Below are 20,190 nucleotides of genomic sequence, written 5' to 3'. Positions count from 1 at the left end.
TAATTTGTGTACATTTCCAGAACCAAAATCTGAACACTGGATAAAGCCAGATTTAAAATGATTGATTCATTTTAGGTTTTTACAAAGGAGATTTTGGATATCCCTTTTTTATCCGTCCATAAATAAGAACATACTGCCAACAGTCCGAAAAATAAAATGTCATCATGTTTTTAAGAATACAATATTTTATAAATCAGGCAAATGATATATGAACAAACTAATATAGAAAGGAATAAAACTAAAGTTTGGAGTGTGTAAAGCTGCTGAAGTGGAGATTTCTGGTTGAGTGTAGGTGAAAAAAGCTCAAAGCTTTTAAAGATATGTAAAGTGTAATAAAATAAACACTTAAATGTGTATTTTTGGATGTTCTTTTGACTAGTCTGAAAGAAGAAAAGTTATGGAGGCAAAATAGCCTAAAATCTCTATAGTCCAGTGCATGAAAAAACAATGCATTTGACTGTAGTGTCTTGCATGTAAGGGTTTGTTCACCCAAAAATTAAAATCCTGTCATTAATTACTCACCCTCATGTCGCTACAACCTGTATAAATTCTGTGCATATTCTGAACTCAAATGAAAATCTTTTTAATGAAATCTGAGCGCTTTCTGTCCCTCCATTGACAGCCTATGCAACCACCACTTTCAAGCCCCAGAAAGGTAGTGAAGACATCATAAAAGTAATCCATGTGACTCCAGTGCTTTAAACTCAATTTTATGAAGCGACGTGAGTGCTTTTTTGCACAAAAAAACATAATTTACCACTTTATTTATAAAATAATAATCTCCATAACACATACACTCAACGCCTGCTCTCACATCAACACAACAAACATACAACGTGGTGCTGTCATGAACGTGCGTTGGAGATTAATATTTTGTAAATAAAGTGGTAAATTATGTTTTTTTTGCGCACACACTCGCGTCACTTAATAAAATGGAGGTGAAACCACTGGAGTCACATGGATTATTTTAATGATGTGACATCTTTACTACTGTACTTTTCTGGGGATTGAAATTGGTAGTTGCATAGGCTGTCAATGGAGGGACAGAAAGCTCTCAGATTTCATTAAATTGAACTTCATTTGAGTTTGGAATATGAACACAAGTCTTACGTATTTGGAACGACATGAGGGTGAGTAATTAATGACATCATTTTCATTTTTGTGTGAACCAAACCTTTAATATACAGTAATATTAGACAAAACCAGGTGTGTTCCAGTCAGATTTTGGAAGTCTTGTCTTTCAGTGAGGTGATTTTGAGCAGCAGGCTTCTGGTGCTGCGCCTGTACTGCGGCTGGGTGAAGTAGAACAGAATGGGGTCCAAAACACTGTTCATGCTGGCAAAAGGTCTGGTGCTTTTGTAAACCACAGCCAGCAGGTTCCTCAGTTCGCAGGGGGCCGTGGGAAAAGTCCTCACTAGCAGATAGAGCGTCTTTGTCACGTGGAACGGCAAAAAGCTAATGGCGAACACCAGCGTTACAATGATGATCATCCTGAAGGCTTTATTCTTCTTCTCCATGGCCGAGACTTCTCTGGCTTCGCCGACCTGCCAGAGAACCCGCGCCATTTTGCAGTACAGCACCACGATCACCAGAAAGGGCACGACGAAGCCCAGGCAGGTCAAGGTGATGCCGTACGGGAAGTATTCCGTTGAACGAAGGGGAACGCTCAGGTCGTAGCACACCGTGCGATTGCGCTGGATGCCGGTGGCGGCGAACTCAAACGTGGGAGCGCAGAGCAAAACGACGGCCACCCAAACCCCAGCGCAGACCAACCATGCCAGCCTGCGCCCGCCCTGTTTAGGCCACAGCGTCATCGGATGGCAGATGCCCATGTAGCGCTGGAAGCTGATGCAGGTGAGGAAGAAGATGCTTCCGTGAAGGTTGCTGTAGAACTGAAAGCGAACCAGACGGCAGGTGAAGTCGCCGAACGGCCAGTAGTCCTTGCTGGCGTAGTTGTATATGAGAAGAGGCAGGGAACAGACGTACAGAAAGTCCGCCACGGCTAGATTCAGCATGTAGATCTTGGTCCGCGTCAGTGTGCGCCGTGAGCCCCAGATCCGCAGGATGATGATGAAATTGAGCGGCAGTCCAAAGATGAAGACCAGGCTGTAGACGGACGGGAGGAGGTAGCGCTTGAACTCCTCCTTGTAGGTGCAGGAAGGCAAAGCGGAGGTGGAATGGTTAAGAGATTCCATCTTAATGGATACTGTCTCACATTCTGAAAAAACAGAGATGTTCAGGAGTCAGTGTAGTCATACATGGATAATAATTATTAGAAACTAGATTTTTACTTTTTCTGAAGAAAACGTAAGTGGTGGTTGACTGTACGGAAGGGTTATTATAGTTAATTGAAACTAAAACTATGAAAAAAACCCCTGAAAAATTACTGAAAAATAAATGTTATCTATAAATGTTAAAAACTTAAACTTATTTTATTTCAGCTTGTTGCCAAGACAGTATTTCTCATTTTCATTTGGTTTACCTTGATGTACTAAAATAACTAAAATTGAAATAAATTAATAAAAACTAAAAAAAAAAAAAAAAAAAAACTTTAAAAAATGACAAAAACTCACAACAAAATGTATTTACACAGCTCTCTGGAATACTTCATTCTGTTTTGGCTAACAATGCTAGAGTTTTCTTGGTGTTTTTTATTGCGGGTTTTAGTTGTATATGAGACCACTTACCGAAACTGGCCACATATTTATTTATTTGGTGAATATACATGTGATAACCGGGATAATGTACAGTCAGCCAATAATAGTCTTAAAATAAACTTTAACTGAACATTATCCCTTATATATTATATTATATTATATTATATTATATTTTCTTTATATTTTATAATTTATTTTTTATTTTTTATGGATCATTAAAAATGGTGGACAAACACTTCATTCCCACAATTTAACATAAATTGGTCAAAATGGAGCCAAACATCAAAATCAATAAATTCATATTTTGATCCCTCCCCATCATTACCTGTCCACTATCCTTTCAATAAAAATTCAAAGCAAAGCACTTTAAATTACGCTTATCCAGAGGAAAATATTATTTCTCAGTATGGTTTTTCACAGCTCTGGAGATCGAGTTCTCATTGAGTATGAACTAATTGTCTCATATGTTTGTCATATAATTTCAGTTGGGAGTAATTAAAATAGACACAAATGAAACAACCATTTGATGCTGAATTCATAGTTTATATTGAAATCTCTGACATTTGAATGTTGGCACAGTTTGAGGTATTGCTAATATCTCATCTGAAATCATAGGAGACATTATTGGAGTCTTTCCCAGGAGAAAAGAAGGTGACTTAAGCAAAGGTATCTCACTGCTGTGTAGAAGAAACACTGATATATAAGATCTCAATGGTGATATTTTTTTCTTTCCTAGAGAGCATAAAATAAATAGATCCTTAAATGACACTGGTAAATTATTTTCAGTAGCACAATAGAAGAGTTCCAAACACCGGCGTCAGCGGAGCACTGAAGAGGGGGCATATAAAGTCAAGAAAGGGGGCGATGGTGTAGCTCAAAGTATCCCCAGTTAACAAATGTGGCCCATTCACATATTTGTCGACCCGCATGTTGCTACCACAATTATTAATCTAAAAACTACTGAGCAAATACAGATAGCAGAGTACTGAATAATAACATAACATAAAACAAAAAGGAAAATTGCATGGGCTAACACATTCAAAAATTTGACTCCAGAAATAAACAAATTTTAGACCATAATATATAAATAAGTCCTAGTTACACAATTTCAGCGGTTTTACCATGAATCCAGACATGTACCACCACCACCACCACCACCAAAAGTAATTAACTGTGTTTACTTTACTATGAAACATGCTTATTGACCGTTTCACTAACACGTAACACACTTATTGAGACCCGTTTAACTGATGCATAATTTCATGATGTGTTATAACAGCCTGAACTGCAACCAGTGACAAACAATAACAATGCAGTGAATTAATCAACTAACATGCCTTTAGCCTATTTAGCCGCATTTCTCGTGGTGCGGGAAGTTTGTGTCAAATGTGACAAAATAGACTGTACTTTATGTACTGTACTAAAATGTTGCTATAGTAACCTAATATCCTAGAAAGTAGCCAAGAAAGCCTATGCACTTATCATATGTGTGTTTTTTTTTTTTAAGAGTCTATTTCATCATTAAAATCTAATTTCACATTCATCTTGACTGAGGGGGCAGGATAGTACCGGCCCTGATTCTCTGTGTGCATGCAAAACACATTTGTATAGTAGGTAAAAAACTAATTAGAGTAAAAATATAGCTCGTTCAAAGCTAATTAGAGTAAAAAAATTCAATAATGTTGCAGGATTCATGCAGGAAGTAAGGGAACTAACTGTCTGTCAGACTCTCAGGAGCCACTGGGCAAGTTCATTAATCGTCCTGCCGAGTTAGAGCACTCAGACCGTCTACACTGCTATATTTAACTCTATATTCTCTGGTGTTGGATAACACTGCATGTTAAGACACAACTCAGATGGTATATACATACAAACAAGACTGGATTTCTAGACAACATTTTCCCATATGACAAGCCTAGTTGTAAATTCACATTAGGAGCTTAGAATTATAATCATACTTGATGTCACTAATAAAAATGCATTATGCAGTTAGGAAAATTTAGGGCAGAAAAGCATCACTTGACAAGCAGTGGATTGGGTTTTTTGTGTAAGGATGTTTAACAGACAGACGTGAGAAAAGATGTTGGGATGTTGAGGAAATCATATAAATGTTTGGGTTTAAAATTCTGGTGCTGTGTGCAGTAAGGAGCCATTCACACAGAACGTTTTTGCTTTGAAAAACACGAGGTGCGGGAATTGTCAGGATTCAGAGAAGGGATGACCCAGGCGCAGAATGAGCAAGGAGTGATATTTATTAACAAAGAAAAAACACAGACAGGAACAGTCCAAACAACAGGCTGGTCAGGGATAAGACAACTCCAGGCTCGATGGCAATGGTGGAAACTTGACAGCAGCTCAAGGAACCAGAGGCTTGGAATAGGTGAGATGTACCAGCACTAGGCACTAGAGTGGCTTGCCAGGACAAGAGAGTCGATGTAGAACAGGAATCAACACAAGACTCAAAAAGACGAGACAAGCAATAACAGAAACAAAAAACTGACAGCTATGACTAGAGAAAACAAAATAGACTAAAAACTAGTAAATAAAGTAAATCATTTCTAGAAATAAGTAACTGGAACTTACAAAAAGAAATAAAACAACACTGCAAACCTTAAGAACTAGAGAAAAAAAAGAATTAAAAGATTACTTAGCAAAATATAAAAATCAAGAGAAACCAAAAACAAGGCTTGAGCAAACTGGAATTAAAATAAATAAATACTAGACCAAGACTAAGAACAAAGAAAAACTAGAATTGAATAGTGATGTGTCGTTCGCGAACGAGCCGGCTCTAAGAGTCGATTCTTTGCAGCGGACGAGGAGTCTTCTCATCCGCTGCAAAGAATCTTCTAATCTTCTCTTAGAGCCGACTCTCATTGGGGAGAGACGAATCTTTATTTGGGGTGGGACTTTATTTGGATGGGCACACCATGCGGCCAATCACATGGGAGGATAGACAAGGATCATATCATTATGTGAAAGGAGGACACACACTCCGATAGCGAGTGTAGTGGTACAGTCCAGGTACACAGAGCGACAGAACGGATTTAAATGCTAATGTTAAGAATTTTGCCTTAATTTATTTGCTGTGGTTCTGCATTCAATTGTTCAATTAAAGTTTTATTAAAATGTTAAAGAGTAGGCTAACTGTGTGTTTTTTTTTTCAACTAAAAAATACATATAAAAAAGGCTTTTATGGAAACACTGAATAAAACATTGCTACCAACACAAATCATTCACAATCGCTAAACTGGACTAAAATAGAAGGATCCGAGTGATACTAAATGAAGAGCCATTTGGGAGCCGTAAGAGCTGGTAGTGATGTTACATTTGACACTGAAGCTTCAAAGCGCGTATCGAGTAGCCTAGGCTACAATTTCCCATGAAGCTCAGTGCCGGAGCGCGTATTGTTTTCAGATAAACATGTGATAAACGAAAAATTAGCCTCACTTTCTTTCCAGTCACTTGAATGCTTCACTTTGTGTGTCGGAACCCAGACCACTAGGCTACTCTACAGGGTTTTGGAAGTTTAAGTCCATTTACTAACATTTTATATATATATATATATATATATATATATATATATATATATATATATATATATATATATATATATATAAATAATCCTATAGCCTATGTTACATGATCATATATTCTGACACATAAACAGCATAGAAACCATAAAATAATTAGCCCAACATTTACTTGCATCAAGCAACTCTGTTGGTATTTTTATAATTAGTATTAATATAATTGTTGCATTTCATTTATTGCCATACTTTAATATGTGAATTATATTAACTGAATATTTAGCGTTGTCAGGCTTTTATTTGTGCTTAAGGCGCTGCACACTCAGCTGCTCATAAACATGGCTGCTATAAATTTGACCTGCCACAAGATGGCGCTGTTTTCGACTCTCTTAATGCTTCGAATCTTTTCCCGAAACATTCGGAGGAAAGCCTCAGGCCCTGTCCCAAATGGCACACTTCATATGTACTTTTGGTCTTGTGGACTTACAATGGCTGCCGTGTGCGCATGTCCGTTAAGTCTGTGAGACCGTAGGGTGTCCCATTTGTCATTTTAAGCCTCAGAAGGATGCTCGCGAGCGCCCCCTTTGCAGTCGATATGCGCCCTCGATGCGCACTTTTGCCGAGCCCGCACTGATGCGGACTCCGCAGCAGACTTCTTCCTGACAGTCAAAGCGGCATTACGTCACGAAAGCACTTAGGGTGCCATTTGGGACAGGGCCTCAGTGCTTCATGAGGCTTCATTTGCCCATCCCTAAAAGCCTGCTCTTCTAAGGGAGCCGAGCCAAAAGAGACGAATCTTTGAAAAGAGCCGGACTTCCCATCACTAGAATTTAACAGAAAGGAAATAATCAAACAAGGAAAACTAAATCTAGCACTGACTGACAATATTTGTGAGAACCGCATACACACAATGAACGCAAACACCAAACCAGCAAAGACATGAGGGAAAGAGGCACAATATAACGAGAACAGCGCATGAGGATCAGATGAAACCAATCAAGCAAACGAGGACTAGACAAGGACTAAACAAGGAGGCTGAACAAGAGCAGCACATGGCAAATACAAACAAAGACAAAGCCATGTACTGACACACAACACAAACACAGAGATGAAACAAAGATAACACAGACAAGGCTGCCAGGGCAGAACCCTAAAAGGAATGGGGGAAAATCGCAAGGTCTCGAGACGCGATTTTTAAAAGCTGAACTTCTTTTAACTTGAGCGCCGCGTTTTTAGAATTCAGCGTCAGGGGCCGTTCACAGTTCACACAGAACGTGTTTTTCCATTCCAGTATTATAATCAGTTCAACTTTTTAAAAAACGCGTCCAGAGATCAACGTTTTTTTCCCCATTCCACTGCCCACTTCTGTGTGTGAACGAGAACTGATGCGCGAGACGTTGCAAAAGACGTGAGATGCGAGCGCAGCGGTCATACATGTCCTTCAAGTGCGTGTTTACTTTCTGAAAAATAATGGAATAATGGAAAAGTTGTGGAGTGGAATGGGAAAACGTATTCACAGAACTCGTTTTTGCTTTGAAAAATGCTGGACGCGGGCAGTGGAATGGGGAAAAAACAAGTTTTTTAAAAGTTGAACATATTTGAACTTGAGAGCCACGTTTTTAGAACACGGTGTCATGCTGCAAAAGACACAAGACACGAGCACAACTGTTTATACACGTCCGTCTAGCGTGTTTACATAGAAAAACAATGGAAAAGTAGCGCAATGGAAAAGACTTTTGTTCTTTCAAAGTTTAATTTCCATGCAAAGTTTATTCAAATAATTCAAAACATATATTATTGTCCTTCAGCAAAAATTAAAATAAATGGTGATCTGTCAGGGAGCTTCACACTGGGTAGGGGTACAAGACAAGGGTGTCCTCTGTCTCCTCTCCTCTTTGCATTGTTTATTGAACCCTTGGAGCAGTGGATTGGGCAAAATTCAAAAATAAAAGGTATATATTGAAGAAGATGAGCACAAAGCAGCACTTTTTGCCGACAACATATTGGTGTATTTAAAGGATCCAACTGAGTTGTTGGTTGAGCTGGAAACATTAAAAATCTTTGGATCCCTTTAATATTTTAAATACATAAGTATTGACTTTTAACTACAATCCACCGAAAGAAAATAAAAAAGACTATTGCTTAAAGCCACACTAGGTAGGAATTCCGTTTTGGACAAACAACGACCCCTAGAGTCGCTGTGGACTGTGGACAGTAACGTATTTAACGTTACTGTCGTAAATACCACTCACGCAGAGCAGTCTCTTCACTCACGGCCTGATCCCCTCCCCCCTGTGTACCGGTCCCTGTTCAGTCGGATAGAAGCTGTAACGAGTGGAAATAAGGTGTGGCCCCTTTAAGAGCTGCGCGCGCCCTGTTTAACTGTCGCAGTCTGTATTGTATGTGCGCCTCGAACATTCCGTAAGCGGATTGTTTCTGTTTGATGCTCATTCTTGTCCTATTTTTGTCTATCAAGTAATGCTGTGGACGGTAAAACGTGTGACAGACAGTTACACGAGTTCGATTGGGGAATAAACACAACGCGTTTCAAATCGTCGAACATCGAGCTATAGCCTCCGAAGATCTAAGTTACTAATCCATCAACAAGAACGCCAGGTGCTTTTTAGCTCACACCAACGAGTGAAAGCTTGTCCGAGTGATATTCAATATAAGCAATATACTTACAAGTCCATCAGCATGTGAGGACGTGTTGGGGGAAGTGAGGTAGCCTATGCCGTAAAGCAGTCGAATTTTGTAGTTCTTTTTGTGCGCGCGGGTGTTACTACCCGAACCCCGAAGTTTAAAAGTACGATTAAAAACTATACAGACCCCGTCAGGCTATGGCAGACATGTCATTCAACCTATTGTAAGTCGATGTACCATCACAAGAGTCTTGGAAATATATTATGAAGGTTGAAAAGTTACCTAGTGCTGCTTTAAAATGGGATCTTAAATTTATGAAATATTTTGGAGTACATATCTCCAAAGATATAAAGGACATAAGTGTTATAAAATACTTAATCTTATATTATAATCTTAATCTTATTTTATACTTATAAATTACTTATGGTCCCATTAATAAAAATAAAATAAAATAAACATTGCAAGATGGTATCTATTACCTTTTTTTTTTAGCGCAATTTTCCAACGGACAAAATTGCGATTGTTAACTCATGATTTCTGTTCTGTCTGTGCGCACCAATCTTGCACTTCTATCTCCTCCTCAACCAGACCACCTAGAGATCTAATCTCGGGAACGCACACACAAAAAAAAAAAACATAAAAAGATTTACTATCTCTTAGTGTTGTGATCCCATGACGTCAGAAAATTGCGCTAAAACACTCACTGAGTTTTTATTACTTGTTTTTAAATATGAGATCTAGAATTGACTCACTCAAGCAAAACAATACTTCCAAGATTACTTTATCTATTTCAGTCTTTACATATTGCCTTGCCCAAAAAACTATTTACAGAATGGGACAAATTGATTTCCAGATTCATATGGCAGGGTAAGAGACCAAGAGTGAAATTTAAAACGCTGCAGTTGAGTAATGATAAGAGAGGGGCGGCCCTTCGTTGTCTACAAAAAATATTTCCGTGCTGCACAATTGAGACCAATTATCTGTCGGTGCAACCCAGTATACCAAGCAAGATGGAAAGATATTGAGATTGGTTGGTTTGGGGAGATTCCTAAGCTACAATTGCAGAATAAATAATAAAACCAATGTATTAGGGTAACTCAAAAAAATTGGTATGAGATTATTAAGGAGTATAAAATAAAAGAGTTTGTGAAAATACTGAAATGGAGTACATTTGACTTTAAACCAAATACGCTAGATATGCGTTTCAAAATATGGTATAGGAAAGGAATTACTGCATTGTTCAATAATGGATAAAAGACAATTATTAGACGTTCAGTCTTTGAAAGAAAGATTCATTGTAGAATCTAAGGACTTCTTCAGATATCTACAATTGCGACAACGCTTTATAGAATTTAGTTATAGTCTTCTCCATTGGTTGAGCATTACACACTGAGGTGATTATTTTAACTAAAGCAATCTTGTTTGGATCTTCGTCAGGCATTTTTTTAATTTTCTGATAGAATTATGTCCTTTTTATAACACTCATGTCCTTTGTCCTATCAGAAAATTAAAAAAATGCCTGACGAAGATCCAAACAAGATTGCTTTAGTTAAAATAATCACCTCAGCGTGTAATGCTCAACCAATGGAGAAGACTATAACTAAATTCTATAAAGCATTGACAGATTTTCAAGGAGATATATTAAGGAGAGGTCGGAGAAGAAAAGCAGTTTGGTAATAACAACTGAGGATTTGGAAAAAATATGTAAACTACAATGGGCAACTTCCCGCTCCTTATACTGGAAAGAATTTTGCTGGATATATATTATTCGTTTTTGAATTACTCCTAAACAGAAAACAATTTTAGGTAGCACAAATTTTTGGAGACAGTGTGGCTCTCAGGATGTCAATCACTTTCACATATGGGAATACCCTAAGATGTTTTTGGAAAGATATACAAGATTCTAGGCACTTCTATTGTTTGCAGTTTTGAGGGACTTTATTATGCCGTTGGTTTCCTGGGAAAGGAGGGACAAATATACGTATAGAATAATTCTTGCTTCTAGCAAAAAAGCCATAATTAGATGCAGGTATAAACCTAATCCTCCACAAATAAAGGATCAGATTGATGTCTTAAAAAGTATTTTCAATATGTAGAAAATTCAATTTTATGTGAATTTTCAGAAGGATTTGTCTGTTGATTTCTGGTCCAAATGGAGAGTATATAACTCCTATTGAACCAAATACCTTTTTGAAATAGATTGAATATTTTTTTGTTTGTTTTGTCTTTTTTTAATTATGAGTGATAAGACTACCTCCTCCTTCTTTTGTAAATAGTTTCTGTGTTTGAAACTGAGAATAACTTAAAGAGATGCGTTGAGGTGTTTTGTATTATGAAGAACTTGTCACTGGAGAGTTTTGCTATTCCTGATTAAGGAATATTTTTGTAAACTGGTAAAGCTGTAAAAGTGACAAATGTGAACAGCTTTGAATTGTATCCCTTAGCAATAAAAAAGAAAAAGAAAAAAAGGAAACCACACACTCTCCAACATGAAAATGTGTTTTAGACTTGCATAATAGTGGAATTTGTATAAATGTGATCCATAGTTGAACAAACAAGTGAAATCCATTTATATATTGATTTATTGCAATTAATGAATTTATTTAAACTGATTATTGTGAATATAGTGTACAACATCATAAGTTGGGTTAATCGCGGGGTTACAACAACTTATTAATAAAATCTAAATGTAAACAAAATTTAAAAATCAATGATGAACATACTCAACAATGAATTTCATTAATATTACTTGGATATGTGCTTCTGCACAGAGAACTTTTCAGTAAAGTCACTTTACAGTAGTCAAGTATGACTATACATACAGAATGTACATATGGAATATGGATTGTTATCGCTGAATAAACCAGGCAGGGTGATCAGGAGCGAACGTTGTTTAGTCTCATGATGAGCAGTCAGTTATTGGAGCATTGCTACGACGGTCATTATCAGGCAACAGCAGATTCAAGCATTTGAGACAGCCGTGTAATAAAGTTCTTTAAATAAATACATTTCAGATATTATAGAGAGAAGCATCTGCACAGAGCTTGGCCAAGTACTTTGTATAAAACACTTTATATACATCCACAGTTTCATGTGTAGTGCTTTGAGAGATTACTTTGATGTGCCGAAGAGATATTTAACCACAACTCATAACTAATCTTTTATTTAGTATACGCTTGTCTGTAAATTAAAATGTAGTCATGTGAGTTGCCATTTTAATTTAGCAAAAAAAGAACAAAAACAACTTTTATAGCAAGTTCTGAGTGCTTAGAATAATTCAAAATAAATTATAATTAGAATTATGTTGCTTATAATAGGTCTGTTTTAGGCAGAGTATTCATGTATGTTATTTTATTTTGATAAAGTGAACTGAAAATGCATATTTTGCACATTTCTTGCACATGATGCATAGAATACAGTCAAATAATTATTCAACATTAAAGTAACTGTTAATAAAATACCATTTTGTGTGTTGTAATAAATCATGAACAAATAAATGTGAATATGATGTTATTACGTAATTTCCTTACAGACTCACGATTGGCTGATTCAGTGGTTAAGGGCGGCCATTTTGTCTACATCACAGTAGTTCTTATTCCACAACAGTTAGGTGTGATCTAAGTCAGCACTTAAGAATCTGTCTTTGACTTTGCTGAAACTTGCTTTTAGTTCCTTTATAAAAATCTTTAGAAAATTCCTATTTTTTACTATGAATTTCCTGCTGTGGTTGTTTTAATTCACATCCTTTCTAAAAATATGAGTTTTGGGTTTAATATATTCTTAATATATAAGACTGTCAATGATCTAATTTCATGTTGTTTTATATTTTATTTGTTCATTGTTGATTTTGTTGGATTTTAGTTGGACTTGGTCTGAACTGTTTCAAAAATAGTTATCTGCATGATGCCTGCTGCCTTTAGGCTCAGTGATGTTGAATTTAAATGACATGTTAAATAAAGACATGTTATGTTACATTGTGATGTAATGGTGTTTTCTGGAAGGGACTAAAGAACAAGTATTTTTATCAGCTGAAAGGCAGAATACAAATGTATTTATTAAGTTAGATAGACATTATATAACAGTTTCAGGTTATGTTTTAGTGCTGGTAACATGTCCCACATTGTCCCACACAAACTTCTAATCAGCCCACATTTGGTTTGTTTGATGGTGGTTTGTTTGAACTGAAATATCTTAAAATATATCAGTGCCATTGTTTTGTCTCAAGATGCACACCAGTAATGCACGTTTATAAAAGCTACTTAAATGTCCTAATTCAACTAAGGCCTAATCTTGGCTTAATCTAAGCCCTGTCTGTGAAACCAGGCCATATTGTACCAAAATGTCCATAAAATCAAAAATGAAGCCTTCTAAACAATAATAATTCACAGAAACAACTTAAATGAGCCATTATTTAGACCCAATAAGCCGCTGGTTGTCCCCATCCTGATGACATTTCATTTTATTTCTGATAATCTATTTTACTGTACACTTATTATCAGGGGCAAAAACCTGTTTTTACTTAGTATGTTAAAATACATGCTAAATGTAGAACTCTTGAACCGTTCATACATCAATTTCTTAGTCACACTGTTATATTAATGGAAAATGTAGTTTACATTGAGTTACAAAAAACAATAAAAAGATTTCATTGCACAATTACTATTAGTAGAGTCCTGCTGATCAAGTGACACGCTTGCTAAAGACAGGAAAAGAAAGTGTTCACATTCCTCTTTTACTCCTTTCAGTTCCCATTTTGAATGAGTTGATTCATATTCAAATGAGGTGCCGTATCAAAGAATGCAAAGATTTCACTAGAACTGTGATAAAAGACTCCTCAAAGTCTCCATTCACAAGGTTTTGTGGGCTTTTATGTCCAAATTATAATTGTATTTGTTATTTAAGGGGAAACTTGTCCATGCTGAAAAGCCATTCACATACGCTTCTGAAACTACTGAAACCCATGTTGCAAATGTTTAAAAGTTTAATTAAATTTGATCCTATCAAAGTTCTCTCATCAGATTCTAATCTAAATCAAAACAAAAATTAATAGAGATTAACATTACAATATTAATCTGAATCCTTGGTAAATAAATGCTATAACAAATGCAAAAAAAATAGATTAATGTCATGATGTTACACTTCAATCGGTTACAAATTTGAATTGAATTAGATGCTACAATAATTGAATACTTAAATTAATTATTTTCAATATTTCCTGAGAAAAGTCCCCAAATGAAGGCAGATAAAAGCAATGAAAAGATAACTGACTTTAGAAGACAAAATATTATGTTATTTTCATATCATCAAACAAGTCTATATCACTGGCATATAGCATTATAGCAGTTTTACATACGATTTTATCAGTCTGTCTAACGTAGTTTTAGGGGCCATTCACAACGAACGTGTTCTTATGTTTCATCTGAACATCTGCACTTTAACTGTACAGTGATTTTATGTAGTGGTACACAAGCAGAAACTTTCACAAAATCTCACTGCATTCACTGATTTCCAGTTCATGCACATTCAAGTAAAAGCTTTAATTTCCAGTTATATCAACAATGCACATTACTGCAGGAAATGGCATCAGTAAATGTGAATTTTTACATAATACCTCATTTTCACAAGCTGATCTAAACTATGATTAGCAAAAGCATCACTGCAGTGAACACTTAAAGTTCTTCTATTTCATCACTGAGTCTGACAACCTTATGAAGAAGTGTTGTGCAACAGACATGAGACATTCTGTTTCACAAGAATGTCTCTTTGTCTAAGTCCACGTGTGTGTGTGTGTGTGGGTGTGTGTGCGTGCGCGCATATGTCTGCCCAGTAGTAACACCTGAAAGGTATTTAGCAGATGCCTTTAATCCAGAGATCTTTGCAGTAGTGTGAGTGATTGCATAGATAGTCCATCTTGAGTAACCGTTGCTAAAGTGCCTGACTGACCTCATAATCTTCAGTCGAGCCCTGCACCCCAGGTCATCTCACTGATCCTCATCAGGTCTTATTCATTCATCTCATAGGCAGATGGAATGAAAGCAGCGTGCTGGATTTGTCTAGACAAGTTCAGCAACACACATCCGACTATTTAGAAAACCGGCCTCAGGTGGGATTGAGCTAAAACACTGAGTTCTCGAAAAGAGGAATGTTTCAAATACAAGCACATTGTTTTTTTTAGGCAACACAATTTTAGTTTAAGTTTTCTCATATTTATGTGATATATTATATTAATATTGTATAAGTTTTGTTTCTTTTTGTTTCTTATTGTGTTTATTTTACCCATGAACACTCAACAAAACTTAAAAAATAATAAATAAATAAATAAATACTGCAGTTTCTTCAAAAATGATTCCAATAATAATCAGACCTTATTAGGAAAATGTGGATTGGTTGTGGATTGTTTCCATGGTGTTGCTTTGCGGTTGCAGATATGTACTAGGTGGTTGCTGGGGTGTTGCTATGCGGTTGGCAGGAAGTTGTGAGTGATTGCCAGGGCACCGCTATGCGGCTGATATACGGCCCTATCTTGCACCCAGCGCAATTGACTTTGCACACTGACGCATGTATCATTCCTATTTTGCACCCAACGCACAGCAGACTTTTCCCTCGACAGACGCATAAATTAGGGAATGAACTTGCGCTCCCGGGGGCGGTTCAGCGAAAAGAGGAGGCGTGTTCCGGCGCAAACGTTCCCTGGTGCTATTTTGCAGTTCCAGAAACCAATTCCGCCACAGACCAGGAAAAACCTAGTCTAAAGTCAGTGACGCGTTTTCAGTGGCACATTCAGATGCTATTTTAAGGGCGCATGCTTGGCCATAATGTAGAATGTGCACAACGCGCATACACTTTGCTTCTCTCATCTACACACAGACGCAGCAGTTGCCATTTTTGCAAACCATTCATAAGGAAAAATATTCCACATGAGAGAAATCATTGTGGTGTCCATGAAGATGTGAAAAAATAGGCTTACACATTACCAAAATTAATATACGCCTGTTTAACCAAAGCTAATTTGGGTGGGTTTCCTCCATCCCCATACAATGTCACTTTTCTGTCTTTTACTGCCCTGACGAGAACATCGGTCTCCTCGGCTGTGAACCGCTCCTGGCGTGCGTCTGGCAAATCCGCTGTATATAATAGCAATCCGCCATGGAACAAGCGCGCCTGCTCTTAAAGGGAATGTGAGATGATGCTCTGATTGGTTTATTTCACGTTACGCCCAAACCACACCTATGAGTAATGTAGCTACTTCAGACCAACCCATTTTAGATTTACGTCGGGCACAAGAGTTATTCATCCTGCCAGTATAATAGCAACAGCGCCCGAGATCCGCCCACAAAGTTACTTGCGTTTCACATTTCATACTTGCGTTTCAGATCGTTAAAATAGGGCCCATTGTGTTCTAGGTGGTTGCTTGGGTGTCTTTATGCAGTTGCCAGGGTGTTGCCATAGTGTGGCTATGCAATTGCTAGGGTGTTGTGGGTGGTTGCCAGGGCGTTGCTATGCAGCTGTCAGAGTGTTCTAGGTGGTTGACAGGGTGTCCCTATACGGTTGCCAGGGTGTTGTGGGTGTTGCCAGAAAGTTGCTATGCAGTTTCTGGAGTAGTGTGGGTAGTTGCCAGGGCATTGCTATGCTGTTACCAGAGTGTTTCAGGTGTTTGCTGTGGTGTTGCTATGTGATTCCCAGAGGTGTTGTGGGTTTTTGCAGGATGCTGCCACAGTGTTGCTTGCTAGGCTGTTGCTATAAAGCTACCAGAGTGTTCTATGAGGTTACCAGGATGTTGTGAGTGATTGCCAGGGCACCGCTATGCGGCTGATATAGTGTGTGTGATTTCTCCCCTCCCAAACCAGTTCAGCGGTTACCAATTTCATTGGTTAAGGTTACAGTGACGGGTAGGTTTAGTGATCAGTGTTTGGTGTAGGCAATCAGTACAGTGATTGACATGACGAATGAAATCTTTAGATTTGGCTGCACGGCGGGATTTCCGCTGAACTGGTTAGGGGGAAAAAATCACTATAGTCTAGGTGGTTGCTTGGGAGTATGGCTATGCAATTGCTAGGGTGTTGTGGGTGGTTGCCAGGCCATTGCTATGCTGCTCTCAGAGTATTCTAGGCGGTTGATAGGGTGTTGTTATACGGTTGCCACGGTGCTGAGGGTGTTGCCAGAGTGTTGCTATTCAGTTTCTGTAGTAGTGTGGGTAGTTGCCAGGGTGTTGCTATGCAATTTCCAGAGTGTTCTAAGTGGTTGCTAGGGTGTTGTTATGTGATATCCAGAGGTGTTGTGGGTTATTGCAGGGTGCTGTCACAATGTTTTATGTGGTTGCCAGGGTGTTGTCAGGTTGTTTCTTACTGAGCTAAAGCTGGGGACACACTTAACAACTAGCTGAAACGTTCTAAGACTTAGGACTTAAAGGTTCTGTTGGACATCTGGGGAAATCCTAACTTTAGCCTGATAGCAGTAAAAGCGTATGTCCCACCCTCCCTGCAAATAGCATGGATGCGCACAGCCAAGAACACCAGAGACAACGATCCTTTGCCAGTGCCACTTGTCAGTTCAGAAGGAAAGTGAGGTTGTTGCTGCTTGCCTGCCTGCCATTCTTACCCTGTCTGCACAGCGTACGTGAACGCGCTGATGACTTTCAACCAGCATAACAAAAAATCACCTCCTTTAAGACTTAACACATAAAGATTGTTTCCATCGACTGGAGAGCAGATTCTAGTCTTTGACAGTCAGAGAGGAGCACAAACCTAACCACTGAGTCAGTCCACTACACAACACACGTAACGACTGATAAGTCACGACGGGACATAAGTCAAAAGCACCGATACCAAGTCTGAATGACTTCTTTTGTCTGCCATGCAAAAATTGTAGATTAAAAGATCATAATTTAGCAAATCTCTACCCCAAAGATAATGTGGCTGCATTTTAATTAGCAAAAAAAAAAGAAAAAAAAAAAGATGTTTACATAAAACGTGTCACAGTGTCATTTGAGTCCTTGCATGAAGCCTTCATGGTCAAAAATAGAAAGCAAGTCCAAGAACGCAGCTGGAGTTTGTCATAATTATGGTAGATTATGACATGAATCTAAACTGCATTAACGTAACAATGTTGACTGAGACGGTGCAGCTTCAAGGCGCAGAACGGAGAGGGAGTGGTAGTTATGGCTGTTGATTTTGGCAAACACATGAAGCTGACAGCTGTTTGGTGGCTAGATCCATGTACTCTCTGTGAGAGACCCCAATCAGGACTCATTTGTGTTAAGAGCGTTGTATATGAGGTTCTGTTTAACTGTGAGTACATGTATTCTTGTGACACTTGTGCAAATATCTCCAGGGGTGGTAACAGAACGTTTGAGAACCTGAGAGCAGCAACCTGAGACAACAAGTCTCAATTTAGCTGTTACTTTATATCACAAACTCTTATGCAAATTTCAGACAGATATCTGACTTATAGTATTAAAAAAAGAGTTTCATTTTCATGTTCAAGGCATTTATTATTTTCCGAAGAATCCGAACACCCTCTTCCACACCTTTTTTTCTGTGAAACTTGTCAAAAAGCTTTTGTTACTTAAGTAGACTTGCTAAACAAACAAAACAACCGTTGCAATGAAAAATGGAAAAATATCCTGTCAAGTCTTGAAAATGTATTTGACCCATTCATTTTGCAATTCCTTGCAATGACAATAACTAAATCATCTCAAACACTGTGATCCCTGGTTATACAACATAAACAAGTGACATAGTGTCCATGTGTGGCCATTAAAATAGAAGCAGATATAGCCAACTGGTAAGAGGGTTGTTCACCTTGCAAGCATTTATCATACTCAGTCAGGTGCAAAAATAGCACACTATGGGTTTGCTTGCAAGCAACATTAAGCGGTGACATTTCCCCACAGCAAAACTGCAACAAACAAATATCCGTGGAACACTTTTGACAAGGAAAGTCATGTTTCTGAGTGGGACATGGTTCTCTTTTATCTTTTCCTAGAGATTGGCTTGTATTTTCTCTCTGTTGAGGATACAAACTGCCCTTGGCACCACTGGCTGTCGTTGCTATGAATTTAAGAAGGTCAAAATATATATAAAAAGGAGGCTATTGAAGATTCTGATCTGGACCAACAATCTCTTACGATGTTTTCTTTTCTACACACACACAATTCTACCCACACCATGATGTTATTTCCCCTAATGAGACATCAGTGTCTGTCCATGTGCATAAAAGAAACACAGAATCCATTCACTGAAGCATCACTAATTTACTGGAATCCACACTGCAAACAATGGCTTACAGTGGAATCCTGCATCATACTTTCACAGAGCTGTTAATATATACAGATGTTAATATCTATCAGAATGATAATGCTTACAAACAGTGATATGACACTGCATTACTGTACTAACTGGAGAAAATAAATAAATGTGACAGATGGTGTGAAGCTGAAACTGTAAACCAATCAATAAATTATTTACTAAATCAATAGATCAATAGATGGATTTCACAGCCAATAGTTAAAAATTGAATATAAAAGGATTTAACCTAAAATCTATGACAAAAAAAGCTAAAAATTTTTATCAAGATTTTTTTTTTTTTTTTTACATGGAATTAGTTTTTCATTTTAAGATTATATAAAATCCGAACTATGAATATAAAATCTGAATAGGTAACAGTCGCTGGTAATTATAACTAGTTATGGGTAGACCTATCGTAATTGTTTGTTATTTTAATTAGAACCTGTTTTTTTATGCGTCACTGTTTTATACTTATTTGTGTCCATATGGAATTTCCAAGTTAATTTTGTAACACTAGAACAGACACATGTTTTTATATCTATAATAAAACCTGGATTAGGAACTAACATTAATTGGTATCTCCATGCATACATAGCTAAATATCACCATGCATGCCCAGAATAAGAAGCTGATGTATGCAATTAAAATGCTCATTTCATGCCAATGGATTACAAATATCGTTAAAAACAAAGTGTAAACGAATTTTAATTGCTTCCTAAACTTACCTTTGCATCCACTCTTCAGTTATTTCCGTCTTGATCATCGGTAAATAAAAACTCTGTATGCGAAGCAAAAATGAATATGCTCAGAGTCAGGCAGACGAAGAAAAGTGAAGAAGCTAAACATTCTGCACTGCTCTCTTCTGCTTTTTGGACTTGCGCGTCATCGTTAACGCCCCCGTCTCATTAATATTAATCACGTAACGTTACGTCCAGCCCATTAGGCTTATCTGATTGGCTGAAAGACGTTGAGCGCTACATAATTCATTCATTCATGGTAATGGACGTCACAAATGCTGTCTATAGAGCTTAACTTTTTATGTAATTGTGTGTAAAACACCAAATTAAATGTTTTGGA

General features: G+C 37.5%; 1 protein-coding gene across 1 annotated transcript; it reads right to left on the bottom strand.

Moving 5' to 3' along the window:
• p2ry6 (pyrimidinergic receptor P2Y6) lies at nt 1–19,976 on the bottom strand. Its single transcript, XM_081373320.1, has 2 exons — nt 19,839–19,976; nt 1–2,218 (listed from the first exon to the last, which is right to left on the bottom strand). Exon 2 carries the CDS (start codon nt 2,193–2,195, stop codon nt 1,218–1,220), a length of 978 nt encoding a protein of 325 aa, XP_081229446.1. The 5' UTR covers nt 2,196–2,218; nt 19,839–19,976; the 3' UTR covers nt 1–1,217.
• Nucleotides 19,977–20,190: the final 214 nt, after the last annotated feature.

Source organism: Scardinius erythrophthalmus, assembly GCF_964197995.2.
Source record: "Scardinius erythrophthalmus genome assembly, chromosome: 8".
Classification (NCBI taxonomy): Eukaryota; Metazoa; Chordata; class Actinopteri; order Cypriniformes; family Leuciscidae; genus Scardinius; species Scardinius erythrophthalmus.
This window is presented reverse-complemented; position numbering and strand designations above follow the sequence as displayed.